Raw genomic sequence first — 17,441 nt, forward strand, 5'->3', positions numbered from 1 at the left:
ATACAGATGCTGTTTTGCTTACATTTACTGTATGTGATTTTAATTTTACATCCTGCTGAGCTTGAATTATTCGAAAACTGAACTTGTACAACATAAGGTTCATCACACAACATACTCTTGTAGGTTATTCTGAAGTAAACATAATCAAGCCAATCTGTGTTCAAAAATTTTGGCATCACTATTAAACCAGTACCTTCTTAAAATTCACTGTTTTGGGATAGTGAATAATGATCAGATCAGATGATCTTGCTAGACCATATTTATTATGAAAGTTTGCTTAGATATGCATGCGTCACAACACTGCCTTGAGAAAGGTGGTGTAATCAAGTCATGATTTGGTATACATAAATTCATCACAGAGTAACAGGATAATTGCTAAAAAAGCAACAGTCAAAATTAACTCAAATCTTATGTTTAACATACATTTAAAGTTGAAAATGAAGCTATATTGATTTTTCTGTTTTATAATATTTAATTTTGCCTATGAGCATCTCAAAGCAAAAGTCTGGCGTTAGACTTGTTAGCTGCAGCCGAAGAGCAGATCCTGCTGGAGACTCAGCATGCCGTTGTATTTTTCTTTGAGCTCAGCACTAGTCTTGCTCTGCTCCAAGGTGGGCCAAAACTCCAACCACGTCCTCTCGCCCAGAGCATACTGACCACTGAGGAGATACCAGAGGAAGAGCATGTTAAAGAGGGGCTTACATGACAATCTGAATCCTGTAAGCCCTAAAAAGGCACAATTAATTATTTGTGGTTGCACACTGTCCATGCAAACAGTATATTTCAAGTTCTCTGCACATTTACAGATAAGGACGCACACACTTTGGATCACAGGTCAAATGCACTTACATTTTGCCCTCCATTTGGACATCATCAGCCTGGCCCATGATCAGATAGCTCTCACCCTGTTTCAGATTCAGAACTTCTTTGCAAGACATCTGTAAGGAGAAAGTACGCGCCTTTCCCTCCACATCGATTTCTGGACCTACACACATTCACGTATGGCATGTGACATGTTTGAATTTCCAAGTTTGTACACATACACAACATCACTTTACATATCACTGCTGAAATAAGCAGAATATTATCTTTAATTTGACAGAATTGAGGAGTTATACCTGTTTTGAGGGCAAGTTCAATCCTCATATCGTAATAGACCGTTAAGGCGTCCTCTTTTTCTCTCAACACGACAGCTTTATAAACTGTAAAAATTGATTAGATTGATGAAGCACCTTGCTGATCACCATATTAACTAATAAACATTTAGAAAAAAGTTTGAAAACATTCTCACTCATAATATAATAAATTACCGTAATTTATTTTAGCTTCACAGGCTTTCTCATTACGGTGAGCCTCAAGAATTTTCTCCTTCTTTTGAAGGCTGCAGTTTTCTGTTTCAGCAATGGAAAGAGAAATTAACCTGCTGTAGATTAACAGTAGAACTTTGTATTTCTTCTTTGCAGTTTTTTAGAATTTTATTAAAATGAAACTCGTTACCTTCAGCACACTGACAGACGTCGTTCTTACAGATTTTCTGAAGAGCTCCTTCCTTCCTGGTTGGATGATAAAACTTCACACAGCGATTTTCTAAACATGAAAGAATGAAATCACATGGGTCACACAGCATTCACTGTGCTGCAGCATCAACGATATTTAAGTAGTCAGCTGTGAAAATAATGCCAAAAACAAGTCATAAATAGAATATGTAAAATAAGAACAACAAATGTCCAACAATTTATTAAATTATTCTTAAATTCAGCTGTTGTAGATTCATGTCAGTGGATCACTGAGAAATCGTTCTTTCTTTCTTTTTGGAGAACTGAGAATTTTTTGTATTTAATAAATTAATTTGTTTAAATGATGATGATGTTTAATTTAAAAATTATATTCAATTATTTAATAAAAATTCTCTCTCTCTATTTTTTATGGACATGACCTTACTGTTCTAATGCTGCAAAAAAAAAAAAAAAAAATTAAAATAAATAAAAATAAAATAAAATAAAATACAAATATTGGATGAGAGTTTGATAACCAATAGGAAAATATGTAAATAAGCTGAAGGGGCGGGAACATGGGAACACTGCACTGCACTGCCGCGTTCTGTAAATAGAGTAATGTTTATGACGCGGTGGGTTGAGCCCGCAAAAAGGATAGTTCAAAGTGAATCTTTCTTCGATTTCTACAGTGGATTTGATCTTTCCTGGTATCGCGAGGATTCCGTGAGTACCAAACAAACAAACACACACACACACACACACACACACACACACACACACACACACACACACACACAATGGCAAGCGCGATCTCGACAAAGCGCGCCAATGACATTTTAAACCGTAACGGTTTTTCCATTTCATTATAACTGAAATGAAAGTGTGATCTGCTTAGCGTATTTGTTGCTTTACTTGTCCAAATCAAAGGAACCCACTCCCAGATCTCACATTCTTCTTTTAGTGTAAATCTATGGGATTTTTGCCTGTGGCATTGTCAGTCGGACTAAAAACACAAACAATATTGCTTAAACCATAATCGCAGCATCATCAGCTTCATACCTATAGAGTAGTATTCATACACAGAGACTGCTGCTGGTTGAAGGAAGCCTCCGTTCATTATTCTGTGGAGTCTGAATGCAATAGTATCTTCCCTTTTATGCGAAACCTGCAGCGAATGGAAATGCAAACAGCAGACACTTAATAGTAGGCACGCAAAGGACTTCTATAAGGGATTTTCAGTTGCATTTTTAGTTCAAATAAAAAATAATAAATAAATAAAACAAAATGAAAATGAAAACTCAAGGTTTGGAATCAAAATGCTTTGTGCTATTGTGTAGCGAAACCACCACCTAGCGTCAAACCAGGTCAATTACACTACTTAGCATATAAATATAAAACATGTACAGTACAAATATATACATGTACTTGTTACCCAAAATCATTTTAACATTAATAGATAATATTAATAGAATTTATGTAGTCATTTGGTAATGATGGCACCATTTTTCTTACACTGCAACGCTTATATTAGTGTTTTCACTGTAAAATTGACCTTGTTCAAGTAGATGATGAGGGATCCTCGCTCTGAAAGTAGCTTGTTCATCTCAAATTTCTGAATCATCCGGTCACATCCAGTTGACAGCTACAGTACAAACAGAAACCAAAAGTTAGTATTGGAGAATTTGACAACATGGCCACTGTGACATCCAGTATGGAAACTGAGAAAATGGAGCAAAAAATAAATAAATCTGTGAAATGTCAGGAAAAAGCAATATTGATACAATCCACTTTCAGTTTGCACAAGTGAAAAAACATGCAGTTTGTTGGGACTTGTTGCGAACACTTTATGTGCATTGCAATTAAAAGCCCCTTTAATTAAAAGTCTAATTTTGTGAAAAGCAAATGTGAATAATGAAAATGTGATTCATACCGCCTTAAGATCATCCTCATCCACAACAAAACCTGTCAGTAATGATACGTCCAGTATAGACATGGAGGCATCTCTGTCAGCAGACAGATATCTGTGGAGTCAACAAAGCAAATGTGAGCTTTCTATAGCAAAAATAAAGAGTCCTAGACTCTCTCTACATCTGATTAAGCTAAAACAGTAGAGAATATATATATATATATATATATATTTTTTTTAAATGTAAAAACACAGCAGCTTTAACAGAACAAAAAAAGTCATAAAGTTTTGTAATTCTTGTCAAAACCTTGTAGTATCCACAATGTTGGTTAAAATAAATATAGCAATACATCTGATCATTTTCAAGGATTCTTCACTACTTTTATATAGAACTAAAATTTGATACTCAGTTGATTAGGGCAGAAACGTGATGCAAATGGCTCTTATTTGCACACCTGGTTTTGATAATGAGTTTGTAACTTTCAGTTGCTCCTTGATATGTCACTAAAAAGAAAGAAGGACACATTTGGATAAAATTATCCACCAGAAAAATAAATATGAATGTACACAAGACAAAGCAAATATTACAAAAATGGTAAGCCCTTTTTCTTCCAAAACCGTGCGAACTATTGTTTTTGTAAGTTTTTTTTTCTTTTTATGCAAAACTTACAGTAACATCAGTGACAGAACAACATAACACGATTAGCATTATTAGCACAAATTATTATATATTTATATTATTATTATATATGTAGAAATGTTTATAAATTATAACCTCTATCCTCCCTTTGAAAAGTCAAAGCAAGCTCAAAGTTCTTGCAGGTGCTTTTGCTTTCTTTTGGTTTTGCATAGTACTCAGTCACAACCTGCAGAGGAAAAAACAATACGTAACAGACAGTATCTAAGATCCGATGTTTTTTGTATTTTCAGCATTTATCTCTGATTATTGCTTTGTTCAGTCACTCACAGTTACAGAGGCCTCTCCAGAACCCTTGGCACTGATGGTGATCTGCTTGTTAGACGGAATCTGTTGGTAAAACACAATATAATAGTATTTATTACATATATAGAATTATTAATGTTGATAAAAATATACTTACCTCCATGTCGTTCCAAACCCATAATAGCTTTGTTTGTCTTTGGAACACAATTTAAAATATTTTGGATGAAAACTTCGTAAAATTATGGTTGAACCACTGATGGCAGACTATTTTGACAAAACTATCAATAGGACAGTAACAAACCTCCCGGTTTTCATCCAAAATATCTTAAATTGTGTTCCGAAGACAGCATATTTTAGATATCTATCAAATAAAGTAATCCCATGTAAAATAACACTGTGTCGTTTTGACTGTATAAAACGTATGTTACATTTCTGAACATTAATGACACAGACAGCAACACAAATGCTGTTAGGCTGCATCACTTTAAACCCTAATACACCAATCCACTATAATTATACATATTTGTTTTTCTCAACTGTTTATGTTCACCTAAAACATAACCAACCTTGTTTCATTGAGTACTCACCAAAATGGGTATTTTGACATAATTTTGTGTCTTCCTGTGCTTGAATGTGTAAAATCACTTGAATGTTAAAACCGATAAAACGTACAATTTATAACCTTTCGTGACCATGGGCCAGTGACAATACCAGTGAAATTGTCTCATGTATCTTCCATGCTTATGCAGTCCTTATTGTCAAGGCATGAATGGTAATTTATATCTAACTGTACAATATACAACTGTTAACACTAGGGCTGGGTATCGAGAACCGGTTCCATTTTAGAACCGGTTCCAAATTTCCAATAACCAGGTATTCGATAAGACGCATTCATTTTGATTCCGCTTAACGATTCCAGTGTTTGCATTTTTGTGTGATTTTTAAACTATTTAAGTGCAGGAAGGAAAAGAACTTGCGCACTGTTTGTGTGCAGCAAGCACGGAGCGGTGCAGGTTCCCGACCTGTGTCCGTTCTAGAACAGTTCCATGCATTTTCACTGCAGAAAAGGTTGTTCCGGCCCGGAACTGACTTCTCTTTCACATTTATTGACACTTATGCAGGAAATACGTCAGCATATCCTCATAAACACAGCGTTTTTTGTCTTGAGAGAATGCAAACAGGTGAGAAAAAAACTAACAAAAAAAAAAAAAAAAACAACGCATGTGTAACAGTATTTTTAGATATGTGTTCGGTGTTAAAGAGACAGCCGTATAATAAATGTGCTGCCTGTCATTAATGTTAATCAAAGACCAAAAGAAAATCATTAACTGACTGATTATCTTTTATAAATTTAATGAGGATTAATCAATATTTAATTTATGTTAAGAAAAATATGCAGTGTTTTTAAACTTTTAAATTTTATTTATGCTATTGCTAATAGATTTGTTTGTTCCTGTTTTATTACTTGTCTTTAACAATTTAATTTGTGAAATGTGTATTAGTCTAGTTTTTTTTTTTTTTGTGGAATCGGAATTAGGAATTAGGAATCGATACGAATCAGAATCAATAAGCAGAATCGGAACCGGAACCGGAATCAGAATCGATAAAATTCAAATGATACCAAACCCTAGTTAACACCCCCTTTGTGAAGCCTATGTTTTCCAGTGTCAGCTTTCAGTGCAAACTCACCTTTTCTGTTTGTGAGAGATGAGAGTTTTCTTTGTTGAACTTCCATTCAATTGGTTGTCGGCTGCCTTCCACTCGGATGGACATCTCCAGGTCTAACTGCTTTATGTCTTTCACTTGAATCCTGTACTCAGCTACAGCCTGGAACACCATGATGGTGGCCTGGGATGGAGGAGACAATTTTGAACTATTTTCCATGGGTAGGTTTCACCTTTTGGTCTTAAGTGTTTTGTTTTTTGGTAAATGTTGCATATTAAACATGGACATATGTTAGATGTACATTACAAACCTGAGTCGTGCCATATCCTCCATTGTGCTGCCTTTGGTTGTTGAGCCAGTTTACGATGGGAGCTGCACTCTGGAAGTCTTGAACTTTTACAAGAGCCAAAAGCGCATAGGCTGAAGCCTCTAAAGTAAAGCTACTGCTTCCAGGGACTGGCCAGTTACTTCCATCTGATAATGAAGAGAATACAGATGATGAAGAGTAGACACACATTATTATCTGGACAGGTCAGAATTCAACAGCAATGACTGTATCTTTACCTGCAGAGGCTTTTCTTAACAGGACTTGTTTGTCAAGTGCATTTGCATTGGCAAGAGCATAAGATGTCATAGCCACTGCGTATGGATTTGTCAGACCTTGTAACTGAGATCTGAGAAACACAGTGGCTTTGTATATGCTATGGTCAAGACTCTAAACAGGAATAATAATAAAAAAAAAAAAACTGATTAGAGAGAATAAATTACACTGAGTGGCATAAAAAAATAAACAAATTGAGCTAGAAAACTTATTAATTCAAAGCCCAGCAAGACTCACTGAGATTTGGCCACCACAAATGCCCTTCCCCTCCTGCAGGGCAATGAGCACAAAAGCCGTCATGGATGCTTGTGAATCTCCCCCACGTACATTCCCCTGTGCACAGTGATGGAATAGTGATATTAGAAATGTGGTGTGAGTAAGTGGTCACATATTTTATTGTGCCTTAAAACTTTGTGGGTGAAATCCAGTCATTTGAGTGGGAACCGGAACAATATTCCACCAGATAAATTTCACACTAGTGTTGCTTTTGTCAACGAAAATTATGACTAAATATCGTCGTCAATGAACCTTTATCACGTGACGAAAACGAGATGAGACAAAACGTAAATGCTGGTCATGTGACATGACTATAATTAAATGTATAACCACTAAATGTGGTTTACAAAATAAAATATATGCTAAAAAGTCTCTTTATTTTCATTGACGAAATCGAGACGAAATGTTATAGCGTTAGATTGATGTGCGCATGCCCAGAAGCCAGAGCTGTATCCCTTCTAGCCTAAACCGCCTAAACTGTGCAGACGCAGGCTACGTCACTTCCCCAAGCCCCACTCATTATCTAGAAGAAGACTACAAACAAAGTTAAGTCAGACACAGATGAAGGGACCGATGACGAGCCAGCCGGGGTTCATCTTCGGGAGAAAAAAAAAAAAAAAAAAACGACACACACATTTTATTTGCACTTTTTAGCAGTGATGGGAAAATTAAGCTTTTCGAAGCACAGAGGCTTTCCCCTCAACTATATCGTAAGAAGGTACATTACTCGAACTTGACTAGACTAAAAAGAGTATGAATGTGACTAAAACTAATAAAAACTAAAATTACAGCTTCACACAAAGACAAGACTAAAACTAAAATTAAAACCGGCCGCCAAAAACAACACTATTTCACACCTTCAGATTGAGAAGATAAAGTTTCATCACGAATGCTTGCAGTGGCAATAGCTGTGTTGGGACCTGTTTGAAAACATTGGTTTTCTATAAGAGTATCTTCTAGCTAATAGTTATAGTTGCTGCAATAAAATTGCATGACATTCTGCCATTTACAGTAAATATCTTACATTTTGGTTTGTTCCTTAAACAAATCTCTTATGGGCTTAAGAGGCCTTGGAACATAATGCATAAGTGGTATGCACTACTTTTTGCCACTTTTGGAGTTTGACTATAATTTTTTCATTAATGCTCCATTGAAAAAAAGAAAGTCATGCAGGTACAGAACGACATGAAGGTGTGTATAAGATGTACACATTATTGGGTGAATTATCCCTTTGGTGTTACAGTTTTTAAAGCAGGTCTGACTCACAGTCATCTCTCCATGAATTACAGCGGCATCTTCTCTGAAAACACCATCAGGTAACTGCTTGTTTAGTATGAGCCACTTGAGAGCAGAGCAGATCACATTCTGGTCTATGTTTATTATGTTACTGGCCATGGCAAATACTTTAGCAACATATGCTGTCAACCTTTAGGAAAAAGAAAACAAAAATTTAGTCGTAATCATGGTGAGATTCCTGATTAAGAGTTCTTACTGACCAAACCAAACTGTTGAGAAATATATTAGTTACCAGGTGCTGCTTGCACGATGAATCCATGCGGCATAGGACCCGTCATTTTTACGATATGCCAGCTGTTGATTGTAACCTGTTCATCAAGACAATAAGATGGGCATAGTCAATTAAACAAAAGTTTAGGAGCAGAACAGTTGACTTTCCAGTTTTTAGTTTACCTCTGGTGATGTACGTAACAGCTGTCTGCCTAAGCCCAGCACTCACGGTGTGCCACTGATTGGTTTTGTCCAAGTAATGCGTTGCAATGACAGGCATCGTTAGGCCAATCATGTTCTGTTCCCCACAGCCACCAGGCTGGACAATCAGGGAACCCATGGCCTGACCACTAATAGCCTTCTCTATTGTTATACTGATTGTATCCCCTGTGCACAAGAGATTGGCATACTGGTAACAATAAAGCAAAAGTATATTTTTGTTTTATAAACTTAGAGCAAATGTTAGAAGAGTCACCTATTGCTGACACATATGTGATCGCTGGTGTGTTGGGTGCCTGGTCCCTCAGTATAAGGCTCTTGATAACCTCCACATGTTCACCACCTGTTTGAGAAATAACTAAAAGGTCATACTAAACTCTTATTTGTGCACACAGGACATGGATTTCAATGACTGGCATAGCCAGTTTTTTACTATCAGATCGAGAGGGGCTTAAAAGGATAGTTCACCCAAAAATTGTAATTCTGGAATTCACCCTCATATTGTTACAAACCTGTAAAACTTCTGTTCATCTTCAGAACACAAATTAAGAGGGTCAGAGAGCCCTCTGATTTAATAAAAAAATAAAAATATCTTAATTTGTGTTCAGAAGATGAATGAAGGTCTTGTGGGTTTGAAACGACACGAGGGTGAGTAATAAATTACAGGATTTCATTTTTTTCTTTGGTGAACTATTCCTTTAACAACAGGATCAAGAATTAAGGCCCATATAAAGTAAAAAAAAAAATCCTTGACAATCAGTTATAGAGGATATTGATTAGGATAGTCAACCCAAAAAAATCTTTCATCAAGACAGTTATGCAGTTTTTGAGGGGTGAGTAAAGAAGGTGAGTAAATAATGACAGAATCTATACCTTTAATGAAAAGCACATTTTTTTGTGTATGTGTTTTGTTGGAATCCCCTTACCTTTCTTAGAAGGACTTAATTGTAGATTTTCATTAAGTTTGGTCAAAACGCCTTCAGACTAAAGAAATGAAGTAAAGTATATGTGAGCAGATAGTTCAGATTCTTATGTGGATCCTTAGAAATCAGCAAGCTTGCAGTGACTCCACTGATGTCGCTAAAGGTTTGCTGTCTTTAAACTGTGAGGAAGGCTGTGGGAAATGTATGCCAGTTTGTTTCTTAACATCACTTTATGTCATCTTTTGGGTTCTGTTTACATTATTCTAAACCTACACTCTTCAGTGAATTGTCTCATTTGATCAAGGAGGTATCATTTTCTTACCACCACTAGGAGTTCTTTCCTCACGCCATCAGTCGCACGTCCTGCAGCAGCTGCCTTTACTTCAATGGCATGGCGTCCCAAAGCTAATGGGACGATGACAAAAGGTACAGAGTATGATGACCCAGCATCTACTGTCACGGTGGTAGTGAACTTTCTTCTCTTGCTAGCCGGGCTGCAGATGTCTTTGGTTTCCAACAGTTCCACACGTACCTACAGGAAGAAATATTCCTTATGAAGAAAGAAAGGCTTATAGTGGCCAAAGCATATTGCTAAGGGCCTGTACGATAAGGTCTGCCATGGTAAATCATTCTTCCAGTCTGACCTTTAATTTTCTGCTGAACAAGTTATGGATAACGGCCTTGATTTCAATTTGCTCGTTGCGCACGGCTGAATATGGCAGCTTAAGGTCAATAAAGAAGTTCTTCACCACTGTCATTTCATGGACGTCTGCCACACAGATACCTTTGTAGAGAAAAAAAGAGAACAGCATGTACTGCAGGCCTGGAACATTGTTATTCCAGTGAAGCCAGCCAATACAGAGAAAACACTGAGTGGCACAATGAAATTACTGTCTGAGGTAATCAACAGCATGCCGCAAATGCAGGAAACAAGACTTTAAGTCTGTACCGTGAGTGCTGGACAAGCTGATGGCTGTGATTTCCCAGGTAGTTATGGAGTCTTTTAGCTTGAGTCTATCCCTGGGTAAGGTGGTTGTTTGACTAAAAGAGAGAATGGATTTTTTTTTTCTAAAACAGGAACATCATTGGCTGAGCACTGACTGTAGGAAACTGCAAGTCAAACTCACCACTGGTGATTGGGTGACGAACATTTGGGCAACACCACTTCCTCCCAAAGCCAACTTTCAGGGAAAAGCGTACGTGTCACAATATCATCAGAGTTCACAAAATCCTCGCTTTCACCTGTGGGTGAAAGAGTGGTTGATTTATTTACACAAAACAGAACCAGCTCTTTTCACAAGGATTATTCCAGTTGTATCTTTTTCTGCAATTGTAGAACCAAAACTTGTAACAGCTCTGGTGTAAACTATACTGCTTAAGACACACCTGAGTTGAAAGTGAAATGTGTATACTATTAGAGAGAATGCTCTTACTGCGGCCTAGAATCATTTCTTCAGTTGCCTCGTTGTTATGGGTGGTCATCTCAGTGCAGCAGTGCAGAAAAGCCTGTCTGCACTCCTCTCCAACGTCAATGAAAGATACCCGATACTGACAGCTATAATCATCCAGTTTCTTCAGCCCATCCAAACAGCATTCTCTCTCAAGGCCAGAGTATTTGTTGACTGGAGATTGATTACATAAAAGAGGAAAAAACGGACAGAAAATGTTTGACCGGAAGCTTTACAAACATGTTGTAAACCTAAGATTACAGACATTTTGGTCTGCATTGTCCTTGTTTGGTGCTCAGCAGGGATGCACAGATACCTCAAAATATAATAGATATGAGAGAACAAGATTTGTTTTTTTGAATCTTTCATCTTTGCAGTTTAAACTGCAATTACTGTGTGCGTGAATACTCCTGTCTTGTGATCTAACAGACACCCAATAGTGAGTGCTATATCATTTAGAAAAAGCAATAAATGTCCTTTCAAACAAGTTTATCTAAAGATCAAATACAGTATAATAATAGGAACATTGTCTAGGAGAGCTTTTCATGAAGATGACTGCCATAACCGAACACAACACACAGTTTGTATGAACTTAATATTAACGACTTAAATGTTTATCTGTCCCTTATATGTCCCCTACTGAATGGCTTCAGAATAGATGGAACATAATGTGTGAAAACTGTTATGGTGCTTTATGATGGTCATAAGCACCTATTCTTGGCATCATCTATGTTTCTGGCTGGGAGGCCATGAATCGAGCGAACCTGATAAAGACTGTATGGGAAAAATTTGTGAAATGTTGCACACTAATTCCAGGCAGTTCTAACATCTATTAGGCCGAATTTGAGGTCTCTATCTCAAATGCTAGTTGTTCTTGTGATTCTACTTCTGTTTTAACCACAAGGTCTACAAAATCCATCCCCTACAAAATCAATCCTCATTCCTCGGGACATGCCAAGTTCCTCAAACTCATCCTAGAGTTTTCTTCGAACCATCCTCAAATTTGTGTTAAACTATGTTGATATAGTGCTGGTCAAATGCTACCCACATATTCCTGACCAACCAAACAGTTAATCTGTAATTCATCAGAGTTTAAGGTAGTTTATTGGCAATTATTTTTAAATGAAACCCAATGCTAAACCTTGGGACATGCCCTGAGAATCTATAGGGAATCTGGGGACTGCCCGTGGTGATCAAAATTTAGATACGATACAGTATATCCTCATATTTATAACTGCTTTTTAGCTATACACTGATCGATTGATTAATTGAAACGACTTGCATCTTTCCTACCTAGAGATTGCTGGAGATGTGCTATGGTTACTGCTCGTCTTTTTCTTCGCAATGAAGATTGGCATTCAGCATCTGTAAAAGTACAATGGCAAGAGTGGATTTACCAAGTTTCATTCATTGACAGGTAAAACAATTCTATACATGGACTTTTTGAACATGTCTGAAAAAAAAAAAATGCAAGTACTTGTTCTGACACCAGTGCCTCCAGCAGAGCTGGACTCAAACAGCAGGCCAGCATCACTGAAAACTTCCATACTGTCTTTTCCACTTCCTGCTGTGCAGCCAATGTCATTTGACTCAACAACATCCCAGATCTGTTGGGGAAAGACATAAAATGTGACCTCTTTTCAGTTACAATAGAATGATTCGATTCTGATCTACAAACCTTTGTTTGAGTTATTCTGTTCTTGTTGTTTAGAACATACACGCCTTTATCCACAGCCACCAACCCAACTTTGGCCCCAGGATCTCCTGTTATTCTCAGGCCAAAATCTTCACCGGGCTCATAGACATTGGCTGGATCATGAACTTCTACTTTAAGCTGTGAAATCAAAGAATATAGATCAAAATAACAAACTAAGATTAATTCATAGTTTTGCATCACCAGGGCTAAATTACCGTTCCCATGCACGTGTCCTTCACATCGACCCAGACTGAATCAGACACCACCTCAGACCAGCCCACATGGTAATAAGCCACAAAGCGGAAGGACGGCACCATTTCTTTGGTTACAGGTAGAGACAGAGACACTAGAGATTGTCCTCTTCGCTGAAACCTGTCTGCTTGAATGATCTGACCTTTACTTATGATCTGAAAATGAAGCAGATGACAAAACCCCATAAGAACAGATTGCTTACTTCATAATGTCTCTTCTTGAGTCATGGTATGACTGTCCCTCACCATGTAGGTGAAATCTTGATCTCTCACTCCTGGACTTCTTCCTAAGTTCAGGCTGACTTTCATTTGATCACCGATCTGAAGCTCTGCAGCCCCAATGCCGATGTGCAGGTAGTTGTTGGAGCCGCCTTTGGGCTTGTAGGCCTGAGCCGTCATCTTCTTCACTGCTTGCTGATCATTGCTTAATTGTGCAACTCTGGTCTTTGCCTGGAATCAAGAAATATATTATTTTCTGTTGTGGTGTGAAGAATATGCTCCACTGCATTCAACTTATTTTAGCTGATTTGGCTCTCCGTAGATCACCAGTGAGATGACAGGTCTTACAATGATCTCCAGCGTGGAAGATCCTCCCGCAGTGTTGATGGTAACTTTCGCAATGCCGTTGGCTCTTGTTTGACTTCTGATCCCTCCAGGATTGACCTCCACTTCCACATTTTCAGCAGGTGTTTGGTCAGGATTTGTTACATAGACCTTTATGTAAAGCCCAGACCAAAAAATATAGAATGATCAAGCATAATTTAGAGGCAACATTAAATCCTAACATTCCCACTATAGTTTTTTTTTTATACCGAGATGTCGAAGGGCATTCCAGGTTTAAAAAATTGTGGTGTTCTTTTGAAGAGGATGGTGTACGGTGACGTCACGATCTGAATGCCTTTCTTGTGTGCTTCCACCATTTCACTGCCTGAAACACAAGAATGATAAAAATCAGTTTAATAAACATGCTTTCGAGACCTAACAATGTAAATTTTGTTGTCCAGCAAGAAGGTTCACCAGACTTTGTGTAGTTCTTACCCGACTCGGTTAACACGCTCACTGTAATATACAGTGACTGGCCGACAAGCTGCATGATGTTTGGAAAGGTCTGCTGGATGTGTTTTCTTCTCAGCTCTGCTGTTCCAGTTCCATCCAAGATCTGTCATTTAACACATAGAGTGGTTTTACAGTGTTCATGAGGGCCAAATTTACATTTACTTTTCCATTTTTTTAAATGTGGTCCATAAATGGGGTAAATAATCATAAAATCTGATGTCAGTCGTGTGTGTTTTCGTGTGTGTAGTACCTGCACTCTCTGTAAGGAGCCTGGTATACTTATCTTCCCTTTATCTTCAGTCACCACACCAAATACAACAAATCCATGACCATTCACTGTCTCTCCAAACAAATACCTTAAAGATACACACACTTATATATATATATATATATATATATATATATATATACACACACTGATAGCTAATATATTCCAAACATTTATTATGAAATGCTGCTGTAGCCATGCTTGCTAGCTATTTTCAATCAAAAACATGCTTATAGCCTTGGTACAAAAACAAAGTACTGTACTTGGCTTCAATATCGACTGTTAGACTGTCATCGTTTATGTAGAAGAAGGCTTTCTGTGGCTTTAAAGAGACCTCGAAGCTGGGCAGGACTGCAGGAGGAAAAGGAAGAAGCTGAGTTGATATCAGCGGATTGCAGATGTCATGGGTGTATCTTTGTGTAATGTCTTTTAGCAACAGCTCGCAGAGACACCTACCGTATTCTTTGACTTCAAATTCACTGGAGAAGTTCTTCTGTGGGCTGTTCTGGTGCCATGCCACAAGTTTCCATAACCCTGGGCTGTTTAGACATCAGATTAAAAGGTCATTATTTGTTGTATCACAATGCTGTTGAGCGATTTTATATACAGTATAGTGACTGGCCAACAAGCATTATCAATTTATAATTGAAATCAGATTTTTGCCTTTTCTAAATTTTCTAGCAAATGATCAATGCGTATATTCTAGTATAACTGAGGAAAAACTGACGATGAGCTGTTGAATTATTAGATAAAAAAATATATATTTTTTATTACATTTGTAATCACATTTTTGCTACCTTGGATTTTTGTATATATATTTTTTTTACATATATTTAGCAAATAAAACTAAAAAGTACAAATTAAACAACATTTTTTTTAACAAAATACTTTTTGCGTCATTTCATAATCTTATTGAAAGATAAAAGGTCATTTTTAACAAATGCTGTGTGTGTGTGTGTGTGTGTGTGTGTGTGTGTGTGTGTGTGTGTGTGTGTGTGTGTGTGTGTGTGTGTGTGTGTGCTTTTGATATATGTGTGATTTTTTTTCCCCTAATAAATAAAATTATTATTTATTTGTTTGTTTTTAAAACAAAATACATTGTGTTTTTGAAAATTTTGAAAACAACTGTACTTTATATATTGTAAAGTAAGGACTATAATTATTGCAATCTCAGAATTAAAATAAAATGCAATAGTAGAAATTAAATAAAAATGAAAATAAAAGGCATTATGTATCATTTAAAAACCTTATTGAAAGATAAGGTACTTTCCATAAAAATGGTACAATGATCAACAAATGGTATTATATTATATCAAATGCATATGTTGCATATGTTTTTTTGTTTTTTTTTAACTATACAAAAATTTGTTTGGTGTGATTTAAATGAGCTTCTTCTAATGGTAAACTATGCTTGTTTAAATGCCATGAATAACATTGAATACTTTTCATTGCAAAAGTATGTTTAAAATAAAATGCAGGTTGCTAATTGTACTGCTTTTTTTGGGAAAGTGACTAAGGAATATTATGTTTTTATTTGAAGCATATCAAAAGCATTTAAAATATCCAACAAGGTTGTTCCCTCATACTTACCTAGCTGGATCCGTCAGGCTGAAGGTTCCTGACACCATTCCTCCACCAGGATAAGATGATTTGCTCTCAAGGCTGATGCCATCAGGTGTCTGTCAACATTAAAAACTTTAAAGCATTTATAAATGTGCATTTAAATGTGAAAACAAACAGCTAAATACATGAATGGGAAGTACACACAAAATACTGTGGAGTACAAAAGTCTCCACAAAGAAACACAAATCTGGCATTTTGCCATTTGCACATTATTATACTTTACTACACAGACGGAGAAGACATTTACCAAGATCTCCACTCTGACTCTACTTTCCACAGGCCGTGTCATGCCTGAACTCAGTGAAAACACACGGTAATAAACTAGAAGGAGAAAACAAGTATTAAGAGACAAACTTGATGCAAGAACTTTGGAAACAAATGCAGAGCAGCAAATATTAGCGCACCTGTGCTGTCAGGAGTGTAGATGGTCTTGTCGGTCTGTAAAACTATGTGTCCAGATTGAAAGATCACCATGACCTTTTTCTCCAGCAGCTTCTGTGGAAACTGGGCTTGCAGTATCGCATATTGCTCCACTCCTTTTTCAAAGGAAAACGCATTGCCAGGAACCTACAGACACACAATACAGTGACAACTGAGAAAAAACAGACTGAAATACAGCAAACTACACTCTTCAAAATAAAGGTGCTTTAAATTTTTGGTTCCACAAAGAACCATTCAGTCAAAGGTTCTTTAAAGAACTAACTTTCTTTCACTACAAAGAACCTTTTGTGAAACAGAAAGGTTCTTCAGATGTTAAAGGTTCGTTATGGAACCATTTAGACAAAAAAGCTTCTTCTATGGCATCGTGAAGCACCTTTATTTTTTTAGTTTTAGTTTTTACACAACATGTCTATACATTCAAACATTTTTAAAAACATTTGATGTGAGTAAAGCGCCTCACCTCTATCTCGACCAGATCCTGGAAGTTCTTGGCGGATGTCAGACTAACCGACTCGCTCATCACTTCTCTGCTGTTATCTTTAGGGTTTCTCACTGAGATTTTAACATTCAGACTGGCTCCATTGTAGTCCTGTGCCTCCACGAACACTTTCTCTGGGGACCCCACCTTCAGTATATTGGGCGCCGAGAGAACGAAACTGAACAAAACACATTCATTTAGAAGGAACATATTTCACAGACAGCACATTTACAAAAGACACAATACTTAGGCTAACAAACCATACATCAATGGAAAGCTTGTTTATTCATTTTTGTATGATTTATGAATCTCAATTTCAAAAAATGTACACCATATTATAAATAAATTGTTTAAATATAAATTTTAAAATTGATTTGAATCGCAAATAATTTTAATAATTCCCTTAGCCTTTTGCCTTTTACTATAAATTGATAAATAATTTAGGTAATAATCACCATAGCTGAAAAAAAAAAAATTAAATGGATTGTAATAATAATTAAGTTTAATAAATTTACTTTCCTTACATTATTTATTTTAAAATATTTGCCTCAACTTTTTGCCTTTTTCCTATAAATTAATAAATAATTTAGCTAATTATCATCACAGCTGAAAAGTAAATATGACCTTCAAGCTATATAAATGATA

General features: G+C 36.6%; 1 protein-coding gene across 1 annotated transcript in view; it reads right to left on the reverse strand.

Annotated features, from left to right (window-relative positions):
• Positions 1 to 244: 244 nt before the first annotated feature.
• c3a.4 (complement C3a, tandem duplicate 4) overlaps positions 245 to 17,441 on the reverse strand; it is an 18,205-nt gene continuing 1,008 nt past the window's right edge. Inside the window, exons 2-41 of the mRNA XM_073842275.1 lie at positions 16,779 to 16,974; positions 16,282 to 16,444; positions 16,125 to 16,198; positions 15,845 to 15,933; positions 14,711 to 14,793; positions 14,518 to 14,605; positions 14,237 to 14,342; positions 13,969 to 14,089; positions 13,743 to 13,858; positions 13,498 to 13,644; positions 13,177 to 13,380; positions 12,895 to 13,086; positions 12,662 to 12,817; positions 12,461 to 12,590; positions 12,277 to 12,348; positions 10,969 to 11,157; positions 10,663 to 10,777; positions 10,485 to 10,576; positions 10,180 to 10,319; positions 9,858 to 10,067; positions 9,539 to 9,596; positions 8,869 to 8,955; positions 8,577 to 8,780; positions 8,416 to 8,491; positions 8,154 to 8,313; positions 6,849 to 6,944; positions 6,575 to 6,725; positions 6,321 to 6,484; positions 6,035 to 6,193; positions 4,370 to 4,429; positions 4,178 to 4,268; positions 3,858 to 3,906; positions 3,427 to 3,517; positions 3,049 to 3,138; positions 2,556 to 2,661; positions 1,498 to 1,587; positions 1,311 to 1,391; positions 1,119 to 1,202; positions 850 to 985; positions 245 to 659 (exon numbers count right to left, since the gene is read on the reverse strand). Coding sequence (XP_073698376.1) covers positions 521 to 659; positions 850 to 985; positions 1,119 to 1,202; positions 1,311 to 1,391; positions 1,498 to 1,587; positions 2,556 to 2,661; positions 3,049 to 3,138; positions 3,427 to 3,517; positions 3,858 to 3,906; positions 4,178 to 4,268; positions 4,370 to 4,429; positions 6,035 to 6,193; positions 6,321 to 6,484; positions 6,575 to 6,725; positions 6,849 to 6,944; positions 8,154 to 8,313; positions 8,416 to 8,491; positions 8,577 to 8,780; positions 8,869 to 8,955; positions 9,539 to 9,596; positions 9,858 to 10,067; positions 10,180 to 10,319; positions 10,485 to 10,576; positions 10,663 to 10,777; positions 10,969 to 11,157; positions 12,277 to 12,348; positions 12,461 to 12,590; positions 12,662 to 12,817; positions 12,895 to 13,086; positions 13,177 to 13,380; positions 13,498 to 13,644; positions 13,743 to 13,858; positions 13,969 to 14,089; positions 14,237 to 14,342; positions 14,518 to 14,605; positions 14,711 to 14,793; positions 15,845 to 15,933; positions 16,125 to 16,198; positions 16,282 to 16,444; positions 16,779 to 16,974 — 4,855 coding nt within the window. The 3' untranslated portion in view covers positions 245 to 520. The remainder of the gene's footprint in view (positions 660 to 849; positions 986 to 1,118; positions 1,203 to 1,310; positions 1,392 to 1,497; positions 1,588 to 2,555; positions 2,662 to 3,048; positions 3,139 to 3,426; positions 3,518 to 3,857; positions 3,907 to 4,177; positions 4,269 to 4,369; positions 4,430 to 6,034; positions 6,194 to 6,320; positions 6,485 to 6,574; positions 6,726 to 6,848; positions 6,945 to 8,153; positions 8,314 to 8,415; positions 8,492 to 8,576; positions 8,781 to 8,868; positions 8,956 to 9,538; positions 9,597 to 9,857; positions 10,068 to 10,179; positions 10,320 to 10,484; positions 10,577 to 10,662; positions 10,778 to 10,968; positions 11,158 to 12,276; positions 12,349 to 12,460; positions 12,591 to 12,661; positions 12,818 to 12,894; positions 13,087 to 13,176; positions 13,381 to 13,497; positions 13,645 to 13,742; positions 13,859 to 13,968; positions 14,090 to 14,236; positions 14,343 to 14,517; positions 14,606 to 14,710; positions 14,794 to 15,844; positions 15,934 to 16,124; positions 16,199 to 16,281; positions 16,445 to 16,778; positions 16,975 to 17,441) is intronic.

This window comes from Garra rufa, chromosome 6 (genome assembly GCF_049309525.1).
Source record: "Garra rufa chromosome 6, GarRuf1.0, whole genome shotgun sequence".
Lineage (NCBI taxonomy): Eukaryota > Metazoa > Chordata > Actinopteri > Cypriniformes > Cyprinidae > Garra > Garra rufa.